The 15857-nt window shown below is 36.8% G+C and overlaps 1 protein-coding gene across 1 annotated transcript; it reads left to right on the top strand.

Annotated features, from left to right (window-relative positions):
• The first annotated feature begins 1102 nt into the window (after positions 1-1102).
• Positions 1103-6323, top strand: LOC105444598. Its single transcript, XM_030993804.1, has 5 exons — positions 1103-1376; positions 2636-2953; positions 4095-4154; positions 4953-5084; positions 5992-6323. Exons 1-5 carry the CDS (start codon positions 1103-1105, stop codon positions 6321-6323), a joined length of 1116 nt encoding a protein of 371 aa, XP_030849664.1.
• The last annotated feature ends 9534 nt before the right edge of the window (positions 6324-15857 follow it).

The following is a 15857-nucleotide window of genomic DNA, read 5'->3' as shown; positions in this document are numbered from 1 at the left end:
AAGAGCCAAAATCCATTTATTGCATTTGTCAAAGCAAAAGGGAAAAATCTATAATCACGTTTTTGGATTGAATAGATTATTAGTTTCAGCTAATTCGTGACTAGATTTGCAGTTAGTTATCATTTGAAACGCATTCCCTGCTTTTGTCTTTCATTCGTTCTTCTATCTAGTATTAAGATTAAGATTTCCGCACATAATTTGTTAGACGAACTGGAAGTACTTCTACAATATTCACAAGTACGTGCTCTCCAGTTAAGAGCTTTATTTTAAAAGCATCATATTTTGAACACTTATTGTTTCTCGCATAGTGGTAAATTTAAACCCTGTCGTGTGTAGACAACATGTGTTCATTGAACGAGGGGGCGAATGCATTCGTCTAAAATACCTAATCATTTCCTTGTTTATTATCGTTTTACGTTTTGTTTTACAGTTCGAAGTTCCCCCATTCAGGACGTTGGCTGTGATACACGTAAGCTCACATGGGTTTATAAGTCAAAATAAGAATAAAAGCGTGTTAAAATATGAGGCAGAAAACCTCAGCTCCTTTAAAAAAAATATATAACGTGTAAATGAATCTCATTTGCGAGCAACAAATAATAATGATAATACTAATTTCAATTTTTTTAGAGAGAGAAAGTACTACTTCAACTAGTACTATGACTACTATTTCCAGTTCTACTACTACTGATAGTAAAACAAGTGGTACAAATATTAGGCATTTGTACTTCGCCATCTATCTATAACTTCTATTCTCAGGCGCACTTCTATCATACATCCCAACTTTCCCAATCTCACATATTGGCATTTCAAGATGTTCCTGGAATAGATGTTTCATTCTACGAACTAAATGTCACGTCTGTTTCCACGGATGTCTCCAGAAACCTTTCAACCTTGGAATATTACGCAACTTAAAACATCACGATCATATTTGTTAGTACAAAGTCGTAACATTTTGATGGCTTCATAGGACTTTGTTAAATTTAACTTTCGTTCAATTTTGTGTATACCCAAAACACATCTACTAAATTTGCAAATTACAAGTTCCGTTTAAATTTATATTTTAAACTTATATCCAGCACCCGCAAGTGTAGAAGCCCTACAAATGTCACCTTCAACCACACAAATTGAAGTCAGCTGGGAACTGTCATCCAGCCTATGCTCCCCTGACTACTATATCATACGTTATAGTCTCTATCAGAAGCTTGCCTGCTCTTCACCAGAAACCAACCCAACAGAGTTTGAATTGAACACCAATGTCACACAATACAATCTAACTGGGTTGGAGCCTTACTCGCGATACCAGATCACAGTTACAGCTGTAAATGGTACCGGGCAGAGTGAACCCACGATCGGCTATTCAAATACCAGGCCTGGACGTGAGTAATGAACTTATTTTAGCCCTTGTGTCTCTATCAAATATAAATACTGTAAGCATGTGTGACCAAGAAAACGCATATATTTTTTTTACCGCGCGGTACCGTATTAAGCAGTGGCGTAGACAGGTTCGTACACCTGGGGGGGGGGGATGACTCAGGGGCGGATCTAGCTTTTTGCTAAGGGGGGGGGGGGTTGACCAAAATAATGACGATGCAGAGCATCGTCCACGAGCCGCGAAGCGGCGAGCCGATTTTTTTTTGGGTGTTTATTTGAACCCCGTAAGTGATGTTTTCCTGGCATCTATTAACACAATGGAGACCATAAAAAGCAGTGCATGATAACGTCTTTTTAAATCAAGTAACAGTTAAATACACAGTTATATCCAGAGTTATCATGTGTTTGGTTAAGTTACCAGATGAGTTGAATATCTTCTCACAATATTTGCACTTGAAAGGGTTTCTCTCCAGCGTGCGTTCTTTTTTCTTTCTTTTTTTCTTTTTTTTTTCTTTCTTTTTTCTTCTTTTTTTTTTGTTTTGTTTGTTTTTTGGGCCGCCCAAGGGGGGTTTAAACCCCCTAAACCCCCCCCCCCCCCGTAGATCCGCGCCTGTTTAATCTTGTGGTTATCTTGTGGTTTCCAAACCACAAGATAACCACAAAATACTTGTAAGATTTTCTTTTTTTTACCGTCTGAATTGGCTTTCACTGTGTGAATGCGGCTAATAACAATAAACACAATTACAATAATGATGAGGATTATTATTATCATCATCATAATTATTATTATTATTATTAATATTATAATTGTTATCATTATTATTATTACTATTATTATCATCATTATGACTTATTAAGTAAGCAAATATCATTCCCCAAAACCTGGGGGGGGGGGATGATTGTGCATGCCATCCCCCTCATTCCCCCCCCCCCCCCGTTGTCTACGCCCCTGGTATTAAGGGATCCCCCAAAAATAGTGCCTCACCCCCCCCCCCCCCCCCCCCTCCCCTGGCTAAAAAAATTAAGTAAACAAAATACTTGTGACCAGAAATCTACGTTTTCTTTTTTGCTCAAGGGGGGGGGGGTGTTTATTGAAAAAAAAACGCTCACTGTGCCACTTTTGCTTCATTTAAATTATGAATGGTACCGTTTGGTTGCGATGTATATTCCCTTCGACCTTCAGTCTAGCCTTAATACATTAACGAATAACACGTCACGTTTTTACGGATTTAGATAGTTCTCTCATATTTCTGATTCACTTTAGAACCATCCAACATTACAAATGTTAGGGTGAATCCAGAAAGGACGTCTCCAACGCGATTAGGATTCACCTGGCAACCTCTCAACTGTAGAAATGTGAATGGAGTGATCTGGTACTACTATCTAAGAATCTTCAAGGATTGTGATAGAGTTGGGCTACCGGCTGGGAGGACATACTTGGATAATGACTTTTCATACTCATCAGTAGAGTTCAATGGTCTTAAGGCATGCACGATGTACGAACTGCATATCAATGCCGTCAACCGTGATGTGATCTATGTTGAAAATCTGTTTCGTGCTATCGGTGTAACAGGAGTTACTTGTAAGTGTCGAATAGTAAAATAGAGAATAAATGGTTTAATCGCCCTTGTGATGTCAGATTGCCCTGTTATGTTGACCTACTTCAATTGAATGAATTTCGTTCCAAAACTGCATACTTAAGTATTATTTGTGGGAGAGATCCACATTCTAATATAGTGATACCAAAGTTTCTTTGACTTTATATGTCAATAGGCATCGAGACAAAAAAGGATTTTCAGGTAGGGATAACTATATTTCCCAGTTACAAAGTGTCGTTTCTACAATTTTACATTTTCTCCCTATCTCAGTCATTACGTTTTATTAGGCGACATTAAATTCGTAACGTTTTCATAAAGAATTTCAAACATGAAAATGACAGTACGGGGCGGGGATTCTTAACTGAATACGTAAGCCTCTTTTTATTCAATATTTACATACGTCATGCAATATATGCTGTATTAATGATAATCATAATTGACTGTGGTTCAGATATGGACCCTGTATTGATTATAGATCTTACAGTTATCAAAAGTAGAAAAGGGTCCTGATAAAGTTATAAGAAAATATAAACATATAACATCTGTTTCTTGTTTAACACTTGAGTCCATCGCAGTATGATGCTTAAGGCACCCCAATATATAATCTAGCTTTGGGCAGACTTCCAATTCGTATGCTCAATACTCAATGTTCAATATTTACACAGATAGAAATATATTTTGCTTCATCTTTAGGTACACAAAATTGAGCTCGCAAATCCATGAAAATGTAACGAGACGTTGTTGCAAGACTGGCATGCGGTTCTTTGTGTTATGGCTATTGGTTGGTGTAATATAACCTTCTAGAATACAAGCCGCTATCCTGAAATATATACGATATTTCGCAAGATTAAAAATAAAAAATATTCTCTCTATTTGTGTTGAATATAGTCACATATGCATCCGCTTATGCAACTGGGAATCAACTAAGAGTTCACTGGAGTGTTCCGTCTCAATGCAATGTGGATTACTACAGGGTATCATATCAACTCGTCTCACGTAGAGCATGTCAAGATGATCCTGTGGATGTTTCAGTCTACGAACTCAACGTGACATCAGTTTCCACAGATATCCCAAGAAACCTTTCAAACTTTGGATATTATACAACTTATAACATTTCTATTATAGCCGTGGTAAGGGGAGAGGAGAGCTTACCCATCAATGTTATTGGAGACACACGAGGTGGAGGTAAATAAACAATCATGCTATCTACGGAGGAGAGACTGGAGGGGGCAGAGGGGGTGCGTGCTTCGGTTGACACTTGAAGCGAGCGCAAACAAAAAGCGAATAAGAGAAAGAGAAAGAGTATAAAGAGAAAGAAAATATGATTATAATGTAAACCCTAAACTTGCAGAATAAATAGCATCATACTTTTTTTTAAATGTAGGTATTCAATGCGAAAGTTTCTGAAGCTTGATCGCTTTGCTCATCGCGTATGTTCCTTCAGGTTCCGAATTGTCGCGCCCTAATATAGAACATATTAATGCAAATGCCTTTGCTTGCTCCCTATTTTATACTTATCACCAGCCTCTTGTTAGATATAAGACAAGGATCAAATGCAAAATCGTATAAAGCGATTTGTAATTGTTCAACATTGAACAATTTTACAGGTCCTTTAAACCATAACCCCTATGTGTACCCCACGGAATACTAGATTTTGTAATGCATAACATGGCAAGCAATTCCACTTCATAAAACACGTATCAAATCATTAGTTTTTCCTAATATACGCATAACCTCTGCAGTATTCTGTAGGTCCGGGAAGGCCAAGGGCCTAATACTTTTATTGCAATGATCGTTATGACGGAAAGCCTAATACATGACCTTATGATGACATTCTAAATTATAAGATAAATATTGTCACTTTCCGTAATGACTACTTCATTTTTTGTTATGGTTTAAGTAAGTTTTTGAATGACCTCTTTACAACTACTTACATTTGCTATGTTGTTAATTAATTATTCAACGCTTTGACTTTCTTCACAGAACCCTCTGCCATTGAATCAGTTTCGTACACCTCTACTGCTCACTCATTGCACTTTGTGTGGGAGGAACCCTCTTGTGAAAACCTACAAGGTGTTTTGGATGGCTATGACGTCGATCTCTACGATCCTACTGGTGGGGGTAGACCCGTCCAGGATACAATGACCATACGACGAAACGATGTACAAATAACTGGTCTTGATGCTTGCACAGAATATCGCTTCAGAATAAGAGTACTTACTACCCAATTGAGAAGGAGTGAATGGCATATGGAAATGGCAATGACTAATATATCAGGTTTGCTAAATAAGATCGAAGATGTGTATTGTTTATAAAGAGTTGAATTGCGCGATTTGTCCGTTGTACACATTGCACAATTGGCGATTAAAGAGTAATTGCTTTACAAAGGACGGTGTGGGAAATTATATGTTTCAAATAAAATCAGCTTTAATACAGTCCATCGCTTAACGTTGCTCCAAGATAGGAGCATAACATAGATCCGAAAACCAAAGCGTCATTGAAGTCAATACATATTTTTAAGATAGAGATTATATTTAATATAATCACAGTATAATCAATTCATTATTGGAAACTTAAATTAGCCCGAATGAAAATCATTCCTTTCTGTACACTTATAAGCTTCTGGAATGCCGGTTATTACAGAGGTTACCCAACATCAGGAAGACAGTGGCACTACTGGTCTAAATAACAGTCTCATGGCAACCTCCTTCATCTCCTGCATGCCAGCCTACGTATATACTATGACATAAAATACTATGTTCTTCAAGGGGAAATGTGAGAGCATACCCCGATTGATCCTAGAATTAATTTAGCAGGGACTGTCAATAATTCAACTTTTACTTTCACTTTCCTGGAGCTGCGTCCAAACTCTAAGTACAGGGTGTTCGTGAGAGGTAAAACCAGGGGCGGTTAGGGTGGTTCGGATTCCTTAGTAGCTTACATCTCCATCGTATTTTTAAATACAAAATCTTTACATTTTGATGTCTTCATAGAACATTTTTCAAATTCAATTGTCGCTCAGAACCTCCAAGCTTTCTCGAAGCTAACATAATCGTCCTAGATGTGACCTCTCACTCGATCACCATAAGATGGGCACCTTGGAATGAGACTTATGATCGTGGTGATGGGCCAGTGATTGGATATCGAGTCTACTACAACACACACGAACAGGATGACATAGCCAAGGCCCCAGGACATCTCATCATAGATCCAACTTTCACCATCAATAATTTGACACGGGACACAGAGTACGATTTCAGAGTGACGGCTTCGAGAGAGGGGCCAGTGGGTGAGGGGATGTTGAGCTCAGTAGCAGGAGCAAGGACAAAGTGTACTGGTAAGAGCAGTAGATAATTATTGTGAAAACTAATAATTACTGGATCATCATCATCATTTGATGGGGGTAATCTAGAAGGAGCTCACTTTTTGACGTCAATCGCTCTTTACAATCATGACCTTATTAACGTCTTCTAACTTAAGATTGGGATAATGGGCAATTATATCGTTAAAAACATGAGTGGGTAAAGTAAATTCAATGAATGGAATCCATGTATTGTCATCAATTGTATACAAATATTAAAAACGAAGTATTCAACCTTGCGGTTACCAAAGATGTTCCGCCTTTGTCATTTCTCGAGAGAAAAAAAATCCTTAACTACTACACAATTTGTTTAACCGTTTGCATTTGTTATCATTATGGATAACAGGGACCCTTTGTAAAGAATATATACATAAATGCAGTATATGCACCTACCAAATAATGATGGATATGTGAGCGAAGAAAAATTCTTGTAATTTGACAATAATATTTGCAATCAAGCTGAAGAACTGTACATGAATGGAAATAAAGTGGCGATATTTTCATAAGTAATTATAAATATGATAAAATTAATAGTACAGTTTATTGGATATTATGATCACTATTTCTCTCCTGACCATTAGGACCTTAATACATTGATGTTCCAAACGACCTTGATCTATTACATTCGATTTGTTTTAATGGTTCTCGTTTGTTAAGTTTCTCGCTCTCGAATGTAGAGCTTGTACATTTGGACTGAATGTAATGAAATTCACCCTTAAAGAAAAGGTTCAGTTCTGGGAAGAGGTGAACAATAATTTGTGAGCGTTATCATTGTTATTATGCAAGTGCGGAAGAACATCATATAAATCATGTTACCTGAAAAGCATGGCTCTTCAAATGCTTTCATATTCTAAATATGGCATGTAACAACATACACATCGGGGCAGATTTTTATGCCGCATGTTCTTGTAGCCCCATAAACGTCTTTCTGTGTACAGTGCTTGTTACTTTACCAAGACTACACTGAGAAAAAAAACTAGAAAGATGATCATGAAAGTTTTGTAATCAATATTCATTTATGCAAAAGCAGTGCACTCCATGAAACACAGGTGGAAGTAGCACCTCCATCGTTGTATCTTTGTAATATCTTTGTAAAGCGCTTAGAGACATTTGTATTAAGCGCTATATAAATTAAATTTATTATTATTATTATTGTGGGAGGGATTATTTCAAAATGTCTTCATGTTTTAAAGATATGTGGATATTGAGGGTCATTGGGGACATTTACTAACCGTGAACTGGTGTATTATCTAGACAGCACAATACAATTTGTGCATGACGTGAATATTCTATCATAATAATAATAATAATATCGAATATTTAGGAGCGCTAAAAACAATAAGTACCATAGCGCTTACAAATACAAATATATGTAAAGAGGACAAGAAAGTACAGTACAGGAAGTATATCACATAGATCATTGGGGGAAAAGGTGAGTTTTGAGTGATCTTTTGAAGGTGGCAAGACAGGTATACTGACCAGTAACTGAATTACAAATATGAAACTTATACGTCTTCGTTTTAATGATTTTGCAGCACCTTCTGAGCCCCCTGTTTTGTCTGTGAGAAATAGAGGTCGAACATTTATCACTTTGCATTGGGAGGTAAGTTAGAATGATGCACAGAATTCACATAATTTCTTACAATTATCTATGCATAAACGCATTTCAGTTTAATTTACATTATATCAATAATTAAAACTTGCTTATTAAATTTGAAAATAACAAATGCGTTTCATATTTTCGTAAGAGCGCTTTTATAACGGTCGCAAATGCCCTACATGCCATTAATGTAATGTACTTGAAGTACCTGTTATATGTTTTATGCTAATAAGTTTGGATATATGTTCCTTCCGTATGTGTCAACAAACATTAGAAATCATCAAGGAAATTTCGTCCAGTCAGAGTATGTCAAAATTGTAAGGCTTGACGGTGAATATGCTAAACTTACTATGTGCCAATTGGTAAAATTGGTGCATTCTTCCCATTTTCAAATTTATATCGATAACAGGTAATACCAGAGGAATCATGGGGATGCAGTGCCCTGTCTGGATTAGAAATCAATGTCAGCACCGATGGACAAAATGGCTTGCCTCGAACCTTGTCATTTGATACTACGGCGGGTACTGCTAACATTGGACAGCTTGAAGAGTGTACTACGTATGGCATCAACGCTGCATTTAGAAACAAAGACGGGTTAGGGATATCTTCAGAAATATTGTCAGCGAGCACGTCTATGATACGTAAGAATAATTGTTTTGTTTGTATTTGTATATTTATTTGCGTTTAGTTGCTAAAAAATAACGCTGGGGTCGTAATTCATTCTAAATACCTCATACTGCTCATTCATTATGGCAAGGTATTCTATTTTATATTCCTTCTTTATCAAAGAAATTTACAGGACTATATCACTACGCTAAAAGTGTAGTGGTTATTATAGAATCATTATTTAACTTTTAAGAACTCACGTCTTAATGCGAGACAATGTTAAAAGTACATGGTAGTCAAATATGTTCTAAATGCCATCATTACGTGTATGTTAACGGATCTTCATTTTCTTAATACCCAAAACATATCTACTTCATTTGCAAATTACGAGTTCCATTAAAATTTATATTTTAAACTTATTTCCAGCACCCGCAAGTGTAGAAGCCCTACACACGTCACCTTCAACCACACAAATTGAAGTGAGCTGGGAACTGTCATCCAGCCTATGCTCCGCTGACTACTATATCATGCGTTATAGTCTCTATCAGAAGCTTGCCTGCTCTTCACCAGAAACCACCCCAACAGAGTTTGAATTGAACACCAACGTCACACAATACAATCTAGTGGGGTTGGAGCCTTACTCGCGATACCAGATCACAGTTACAGCTGTAAATGGTGCCGGACAGAGTGAACCCACGATCGGCTATTCAGATACCAGGCCAGGACGTGAGTAATGAACTAATAAGCAAAATACCCGTTCCCCATAACATCTTCAAGACATGTATAAGGTGATATATTTTGTTATCCGTGTAATGATAATGAAAGTTGGATACAATATACAGAAACAAATTTGTGACTGGTCCAAAGCTCGTCACGTGATATCGATTGCGAGGGTCGTAATAATCCTTTTATCACTCCCGGTTGCGAAATTTTTATTCCCAAACAGGTTTGCAATTTCTTATATTTCCGTTCTTTTGATTGGTTGATATGTTCTACGTCATTAGCAGCTTGGAAAGAGGTCACAAACAATTAGAATTTGATTATTTATAGCTTTGCCTCACTATTTATGAAGGCAAAAAAACTGAATAAACTGAGATATGAACCCTCAAGTCAACTGCAAAGTGACATTAGTAACACGCTGTCCTTACCGATTGAGCCAACGATGGGTTGATGAAAAGTGATTCTGCATAATTTCTATAACCCTATCACTCACCCTAACGGTTACGTCATTGCTAATGACGTAACATATTAGCCAATCAGATGACCGGATATATTAGCATTGGCAAACTTGTTTGGGAAAAACAAATTCGCCTCCCGGTTAGCAATTCGCAAGGGAGAATTTTAACTCGTGATCACCATTCCCCTCGGAGCTGTGCGCTTCGTGAAAAAATAAACCCTTTAAAAAATGTTAACTCCCTTCGGTATTCCTACCAGTTAATATCTGCATTAAGTTCCCCTTCATATAACATAGGCATTGGTGTCAAAATATAATTTCAAGACCTTTGCTTTATGCAAAATTATGAATGGTACAGTTTGGTTGCGATGTATGTTCCCTTCTACCTTCACCCTAGCCTTACTACGTTAACGAATAACACGTCAAGTTTGAACAAATTTAGGTACGTTTTCTCATATTTCTGATTCACTTTAGCACCATCCAACATTACAAATGTTAGGGTGAATCCAGAAAGGACGTCTCCAACACGATTAGGATTCACCTGGCAACCTCTCAACTGTAGAAATGCGAATGGAGTGATCTGGTACTACTATCCAAGAATCTACAAGGATGGTGATAGAAGTAGGACACCGGCTGGGAGTACATACTTGGATGAGGACTTGTCATACTCATCAGTAGAGTTCAATGGTCTTGAGGCTTGCACGATGTACGGACTGATTATCAATGCCCGCAATCGTGATGTGCCGTATAGTGGAAATAATTCTTATGCTATCGGTGTAACAGGAGTTACCTGTAAGTGTCATATAGTACAACGAAAATAATTGTTTTAATCACCCTTGTGATGTCACATTGCCCAATTAAATTAATTTCGTTCCAAAACTGCGCACTTAAGTAATATTTGTGGGAGATATCCATATTGTTATAGTTATACCAAAGTTTCCCTGACTTTATATATCGGGACAATTAAAGATTTGCAGGTAGGGATAATTATATTTCCCCGTTACAAACTTTCCTTTTTTTTTTTTTTTTTTTTTTTTACAGTTTTACCTTTTCTTCTAATCTCAGTCATTACGTTTTATTAGGCGACATTATATTTGTAACGTTTCCATAAAGAATTTCAAACACAAAAATGATAGTACGGGGCGGGGATTCTTTACTGAGTACGAAAGCCTCTTTGTATTCAATATTTAGACACGTCAAGCAATATGCCGTATTAATGATAACTATAATTGACTGTGGTTCAGATGTGGACCCTGTATTGATTAGAGAGCTTTAATACAGTTATCAAAAGTGGAAAAGGATCCTGGTAAATTTATAAAAAAATATAAACACATACAATCTGTTTCTTGTTTCACACTTGTGTCCACCGCAGTGTGATGCTAAAGGCGCCCCAATATATAATCTAGCTTTGGGCAGGCTTCCAATTCGTATGCTCACTGCAATCAAGGATACCTGTCTGTTGGATAGAAGAAGAAAACAACATGTTCAATGTTTACAAAGATAGAAATATATATTGCTTCATGTTTAGGTACAGAGAAAATTAAGCTCGGAAGTTCATGAAAATGTAATGAGACGGTGTTGCAAGACATGCAGTTGGTTCTCTGTGTTATGGCTATTGGTTGGTGTAATATAACCTACTAGAATATAAATCGCCATCCTGAAATATACGATATTTCACAAGATTAAAAATTAAAAATATTCTCTCTATTTGTGTTGAATATAGTCATAAATGCATCCGCATATGCAACTGGGAATCAACTAAGAGTTCAGTGGAGTGTTCCGTCTCAATGCAATGTGGATTACTACAGGCTATCATATCAACTCGTCTCACGTAGAGCATGTCAAGATGTTCCTGTAGATGTTTCAGTCTACGAACTCAACGTCACATCAGTTTCCACAGATATCCCAAGAAACCTTTCAAACTTTGGATATTATACAACTTATAACATTTCTATCATAGCTGTGGTAAGGGGAGAGGAGAGCTTACCCATCAATGTTATTGGAGACACACGAGATGGAGGTATATAAACAAACATGCTAATATAGGTTCTCCCGCCCAAATTCGTAAACTGAGCATCCGAATTAACGTTACGTTCATTCAAATTCGTGCGAAATTGAATGACTATGTAGATCAACATTCAAAAAGCTGATTGCGTTATTCAATTTTATTTAGTTGCATGCGATTTCATACTCTTGTCACGGAGACGTGCAAAACGAGCATTCAATTTAGAAAAGCGTGCAAAGAGCATTCAAATTCGCGACGGACAGACGGTGGTATGTCTTCGTGCATTCAATTTCGTGACTAGGCATACATATGTGACATTTGTGCATTGCTTTTCATCTGATGTTAATTTGTCACATAATATACTTCTGTTTGAATAATTTTATGCAAAGATTACTTGGAGGAATGACCTGTTTATTCAAAATACAATGATGAATAAAGAAAAAGATGTTAAATGAAAAGAAAGAAAGATCACCTAGTCAATCCAGATTGATCAAAAGAAACCATCAACAAAACTAACCCCTAAGGCATTTATAATGAAAAATATGAAGATATGAATAAAGAGATGTTTCAACAAAAGAATGCCTTTGCTTGCTTCCTATTTTATAATCGGCCTCTTGTGAAATATAAGACAAAGGTCAAATGCAAAACCGCATAATGTGATTTGTAATTGTTCAACATTTAAAGAAAACTTAAATGTATAGGTCCTTTCAACCATAATCCCTAGGTACGCCATGGAATACTATATTTTCTAATACATGACATGACAAGTAAGTCCGTTTAATAAACCACGTATCGAATCATTAGTTTTTTTTCCTAATATATGCATAACCTATGCAGTGTTCTGTATGCCCGGGAAGACCAAGGGCCTAATACTTTTATTGCAATGATCGTTATGACGGAAAGCCTTACATGACCTTATGATGAGATTCTAAATTATGAGAGACATATTGTCACTTTCTGTAATGACACTTCAATTTTTTGTTATGGTTTAAATCGAAATTCCGTGTTCGATTTCTGTTTTCGATTTACCTCTTACAACTACTTACATTTGCTTTGTTGTTATTTAATTATTCAACACTTTGACTTTCTTCACAGAACCCTCTGCCATCGAGTCGGTGTCGTACACCTCTACTGCTCGCTCATTGCACTTTGTGTGGGAGGAACCCTCTTGTGAAAACCTACAAGGTGTTTTGGATGGCTATGACGTCGATCTCTATGATCCTACTGGTGGGGGTAGATATGTCCAGGATACAATGACCATACGACGAAACGATGTACGAATAACTGGTCTTGATGCTTGCACAGAATATCGCTTCAGAATAAGAGTACTTACTACCCAACTGAGAAGGAGTGAATGGCATATGGAAATGGCAATGACTAATGTATCAGGTTTGCTAAATGAGATGAAGATGTGTATTGTTTATAAACAGATGAATTGTGCGATTTGTCCGTTGTACACATTGTACGATTAAAGATAAATTGTTTATAAGGGTCGGTATGGGAAATTACATGTTTCATATTTTAAATCAAATCAGCTTTAACACAGTCCATCTTTTGACGTTGCTCCAAGAAAGAAGCAAAACATAGATACGAAAACCAAAGTTTCATTGAAGTCAATACATATCTTTAAAATAGAGATTATATTTAATATAATCACACTATAATCAATTCATTATTGGGAACTTAAATTAGCCCGAATGAAAATCATTCCTTTCCGTACACTTATCAGCTTCTGGAATGCCGGTTATTACAGAGCATACCCCACATCAGGAAGACATTGGCACTACTGGTCTATCAGTATCATGTCAACCTCCTTCATCTCCTCCATGCCATCCTACGTATATACTATGACATAAACTGCTATGTTCTTGAAGGGGATATGTATGAGGATACCCCGATTGATCCTAAAATTAATTTAGCAGGGACTGTCAATGATTCAACTTTTACTTTCACTTTCCTGGAGTTGCGTATATACCAACTCTAGGTACAGGGTGTTCGTGAGAGGCAAAACCAGGAGCGTTTAGGGTGGTTCGGATTCCCAAGTAGCTAACATCTCCATCTTATTTGTTAAATACAAAGTCTTTTTATTTTGATGGCTTCATCGAACATTTTTTAAATTCTATTTTCGTTCAGAACCTCCAAGCTTTCTTGAAGCTAACATAATCGTCCTAGATATGACATCTCACTCGATCACCATAAGGTGGACACCCTGGAATGAGACTTATGATCATGGTGATGGGCCAGTGATTGGATATCGAGTCTACTACAACACACACGGACAGGATGACATAGTCAAGGCCCCAGGACATCTCATCAAAGATACAACTTCCACCATCAATAATTTGACACGGGACACAGAGTATGATTTCAGAGTGACTGCTTCGAGAGAGGGGCCAGTGGGTGAGGGGATGTTTAGCTCAGTAGCAAGAACTAGGACAAAGTGTACTGGTAAGAGCAGTAGATAATTATTGTGACAACTAATAAGTACTGGCTCATTATCATCATTCGATGGCCGTAATCTAGAAGGAGCTCACTTTTTGACGTCACTCGCTCTTTTCAATCATGACCTTATTAACGTCTTCTAACTTAACCCTAAAAAGAACGGGGGGGGGGGGGGGCATTACGGCCATTATATCTCTTGTTTTGATAATTTCTTATGTATTTCACTGTTTTTTCAACATATGTATTTTATTTTTTTTGTTTTCTTATTTCATTTCTTTCTACTATTCAACTATTTTGACTCCCAAAGCAACCACCTTAACTTTAAACAAGACCCAATAACCAATGTTTAATCTATTTTTTAGAGAAAATTACATTTCCATATGTTATGTACATAAATCACAAAAATGAGCGATTTTCGGGCTGACATGCAAGGACAAAAGGTCACATGACCTTGTAACCGTAGGTCCGATTTTCAAAGAAAAAAAATTAAAAATGCGCAAGACTCGAAAGAATAAGGTCAGCGAGCGGCGGGACGACATCCATATGCGTTCCCGAGCAATCGGAAAAATAGGTGGAGGGGGGGGGGGGGCATAATGCCCCCCCCCCCCCTCCGGCCTTATTAGGGTTAAGATTGGGATTACGGGCAATAATATCATTGAAAACATGGGTTGGTAAAGTAAATTTAATTAATGGAATTTATCTATTGTCATGAATTGTATAACAAATATTACAAACAAAATATTCAACCTAGCGGTTACCAAAAATGTTCCGCCATTGTCATTTCTCGAGGGAAAGAAATTTTTAACTACTACACAATTTTGTTAACCATTTGCATTTGATATCATTATGGATAACAGGGACCCTTTGTAAACGATAAATACATGAATGCAGTATATGCACCTACCAAATAATGATAGATATGTGAGCGACACAAAATCGTTGTAATTTGACAATAATATTTGCAATCAAGCTTACGAATTGTACATAAATGGTAATAAAGTGGCCGCGATATTATCATAAGTAATTAGAAATATGATAACAGTAATAGTACAGTTTATTGCATATAATAATGATCATCATTTCTCTCTTGATCATAAGAACCTTAATCCATTGATGTTCAAAATGACCTTGATCTATTAGTTTACATTCAATTTTTTGAAGGGTTCTCGTTTGCTAAGTTTCTCGCTCTCGAATGTAGATCTGGTAGATTTAAACTGAATGTAGTGAAATTCACCCTTAAAGAAAAGATTCGGTTCTCGGAAGATATGAACCATAATTTGTGAGCATTATCATTGTTATTATGCAAGTGCGGAAGTTCATCAGATGAAAGATGTTCCCTAAAAAGCATGGCTCTTCAAATGCTTTCATATTCTAAATATGGCATGAAATAACATACAAATCGGGACAGATTGTTATGCCACATGTTCGTGTAGCCCCTTAAACATCTTTCTGTGTACAGTGCTTGTAACTTTGCCAAGACTGTGCCAAATTTCGTATCATTTTGATGATACCATAACCTTGCAGTACACACCACTTTTAATCTAGAACATCAACATTTTCTGATCGATTAGTTTTTTCTCACAATGCCATTGCGTGACCAGAAGTCAACTTCATCTTTAAGGTTAACGAATAAGCCAGTTCATAGTTCCAGTCTGAGCATAAGTAGATAAGCAGATAAGCAGACCAAATTGTGAAATATA

Source organism: Strongylocentrotus purpuratus, unplaced genomic scaffold (assembly GCF_000002235.5).
Source record: "Strongylocentrotus purpuratus isolate Spur 01 unplaced genomic scaffold, Spur_5.0 spur5_scaffold_20, whole genome shotgun sequence".
Lineage (NCBI taxonomy): Eukaryota > Metazoa > Echinodermata > Echinoidea > Camarodonta > Strongylocentrotidae > Strongylocentrotus > Strongylocentrotus purpuratus.
This window is presented reverse-complemented; position numbering and strand designations above follow the sequence as displayed.

Coding starts and splice junctions, on each gene's coding strand:
- LOC105444598 (XM_030993804.1), top strand. CDS start 1,103: ATGTCACCTTCAACCACACAAATTGAAGTCAGCTGGGAACTGTCATCC. Junction 1,377..2,635: donor TTCAAATACCAGGCCTGGAC/GTGAGTAATGAA, acceptor GATTCACTTTAG/AACCATCCAACATTACAAAT. Junction 5,085..5,991: donor CGATCTCTACGATCCTACTG/GTGGGGGTAGAC, acceptor ATTGTCGCTCAG/AACCTCCAAGCTTTCTCGAA.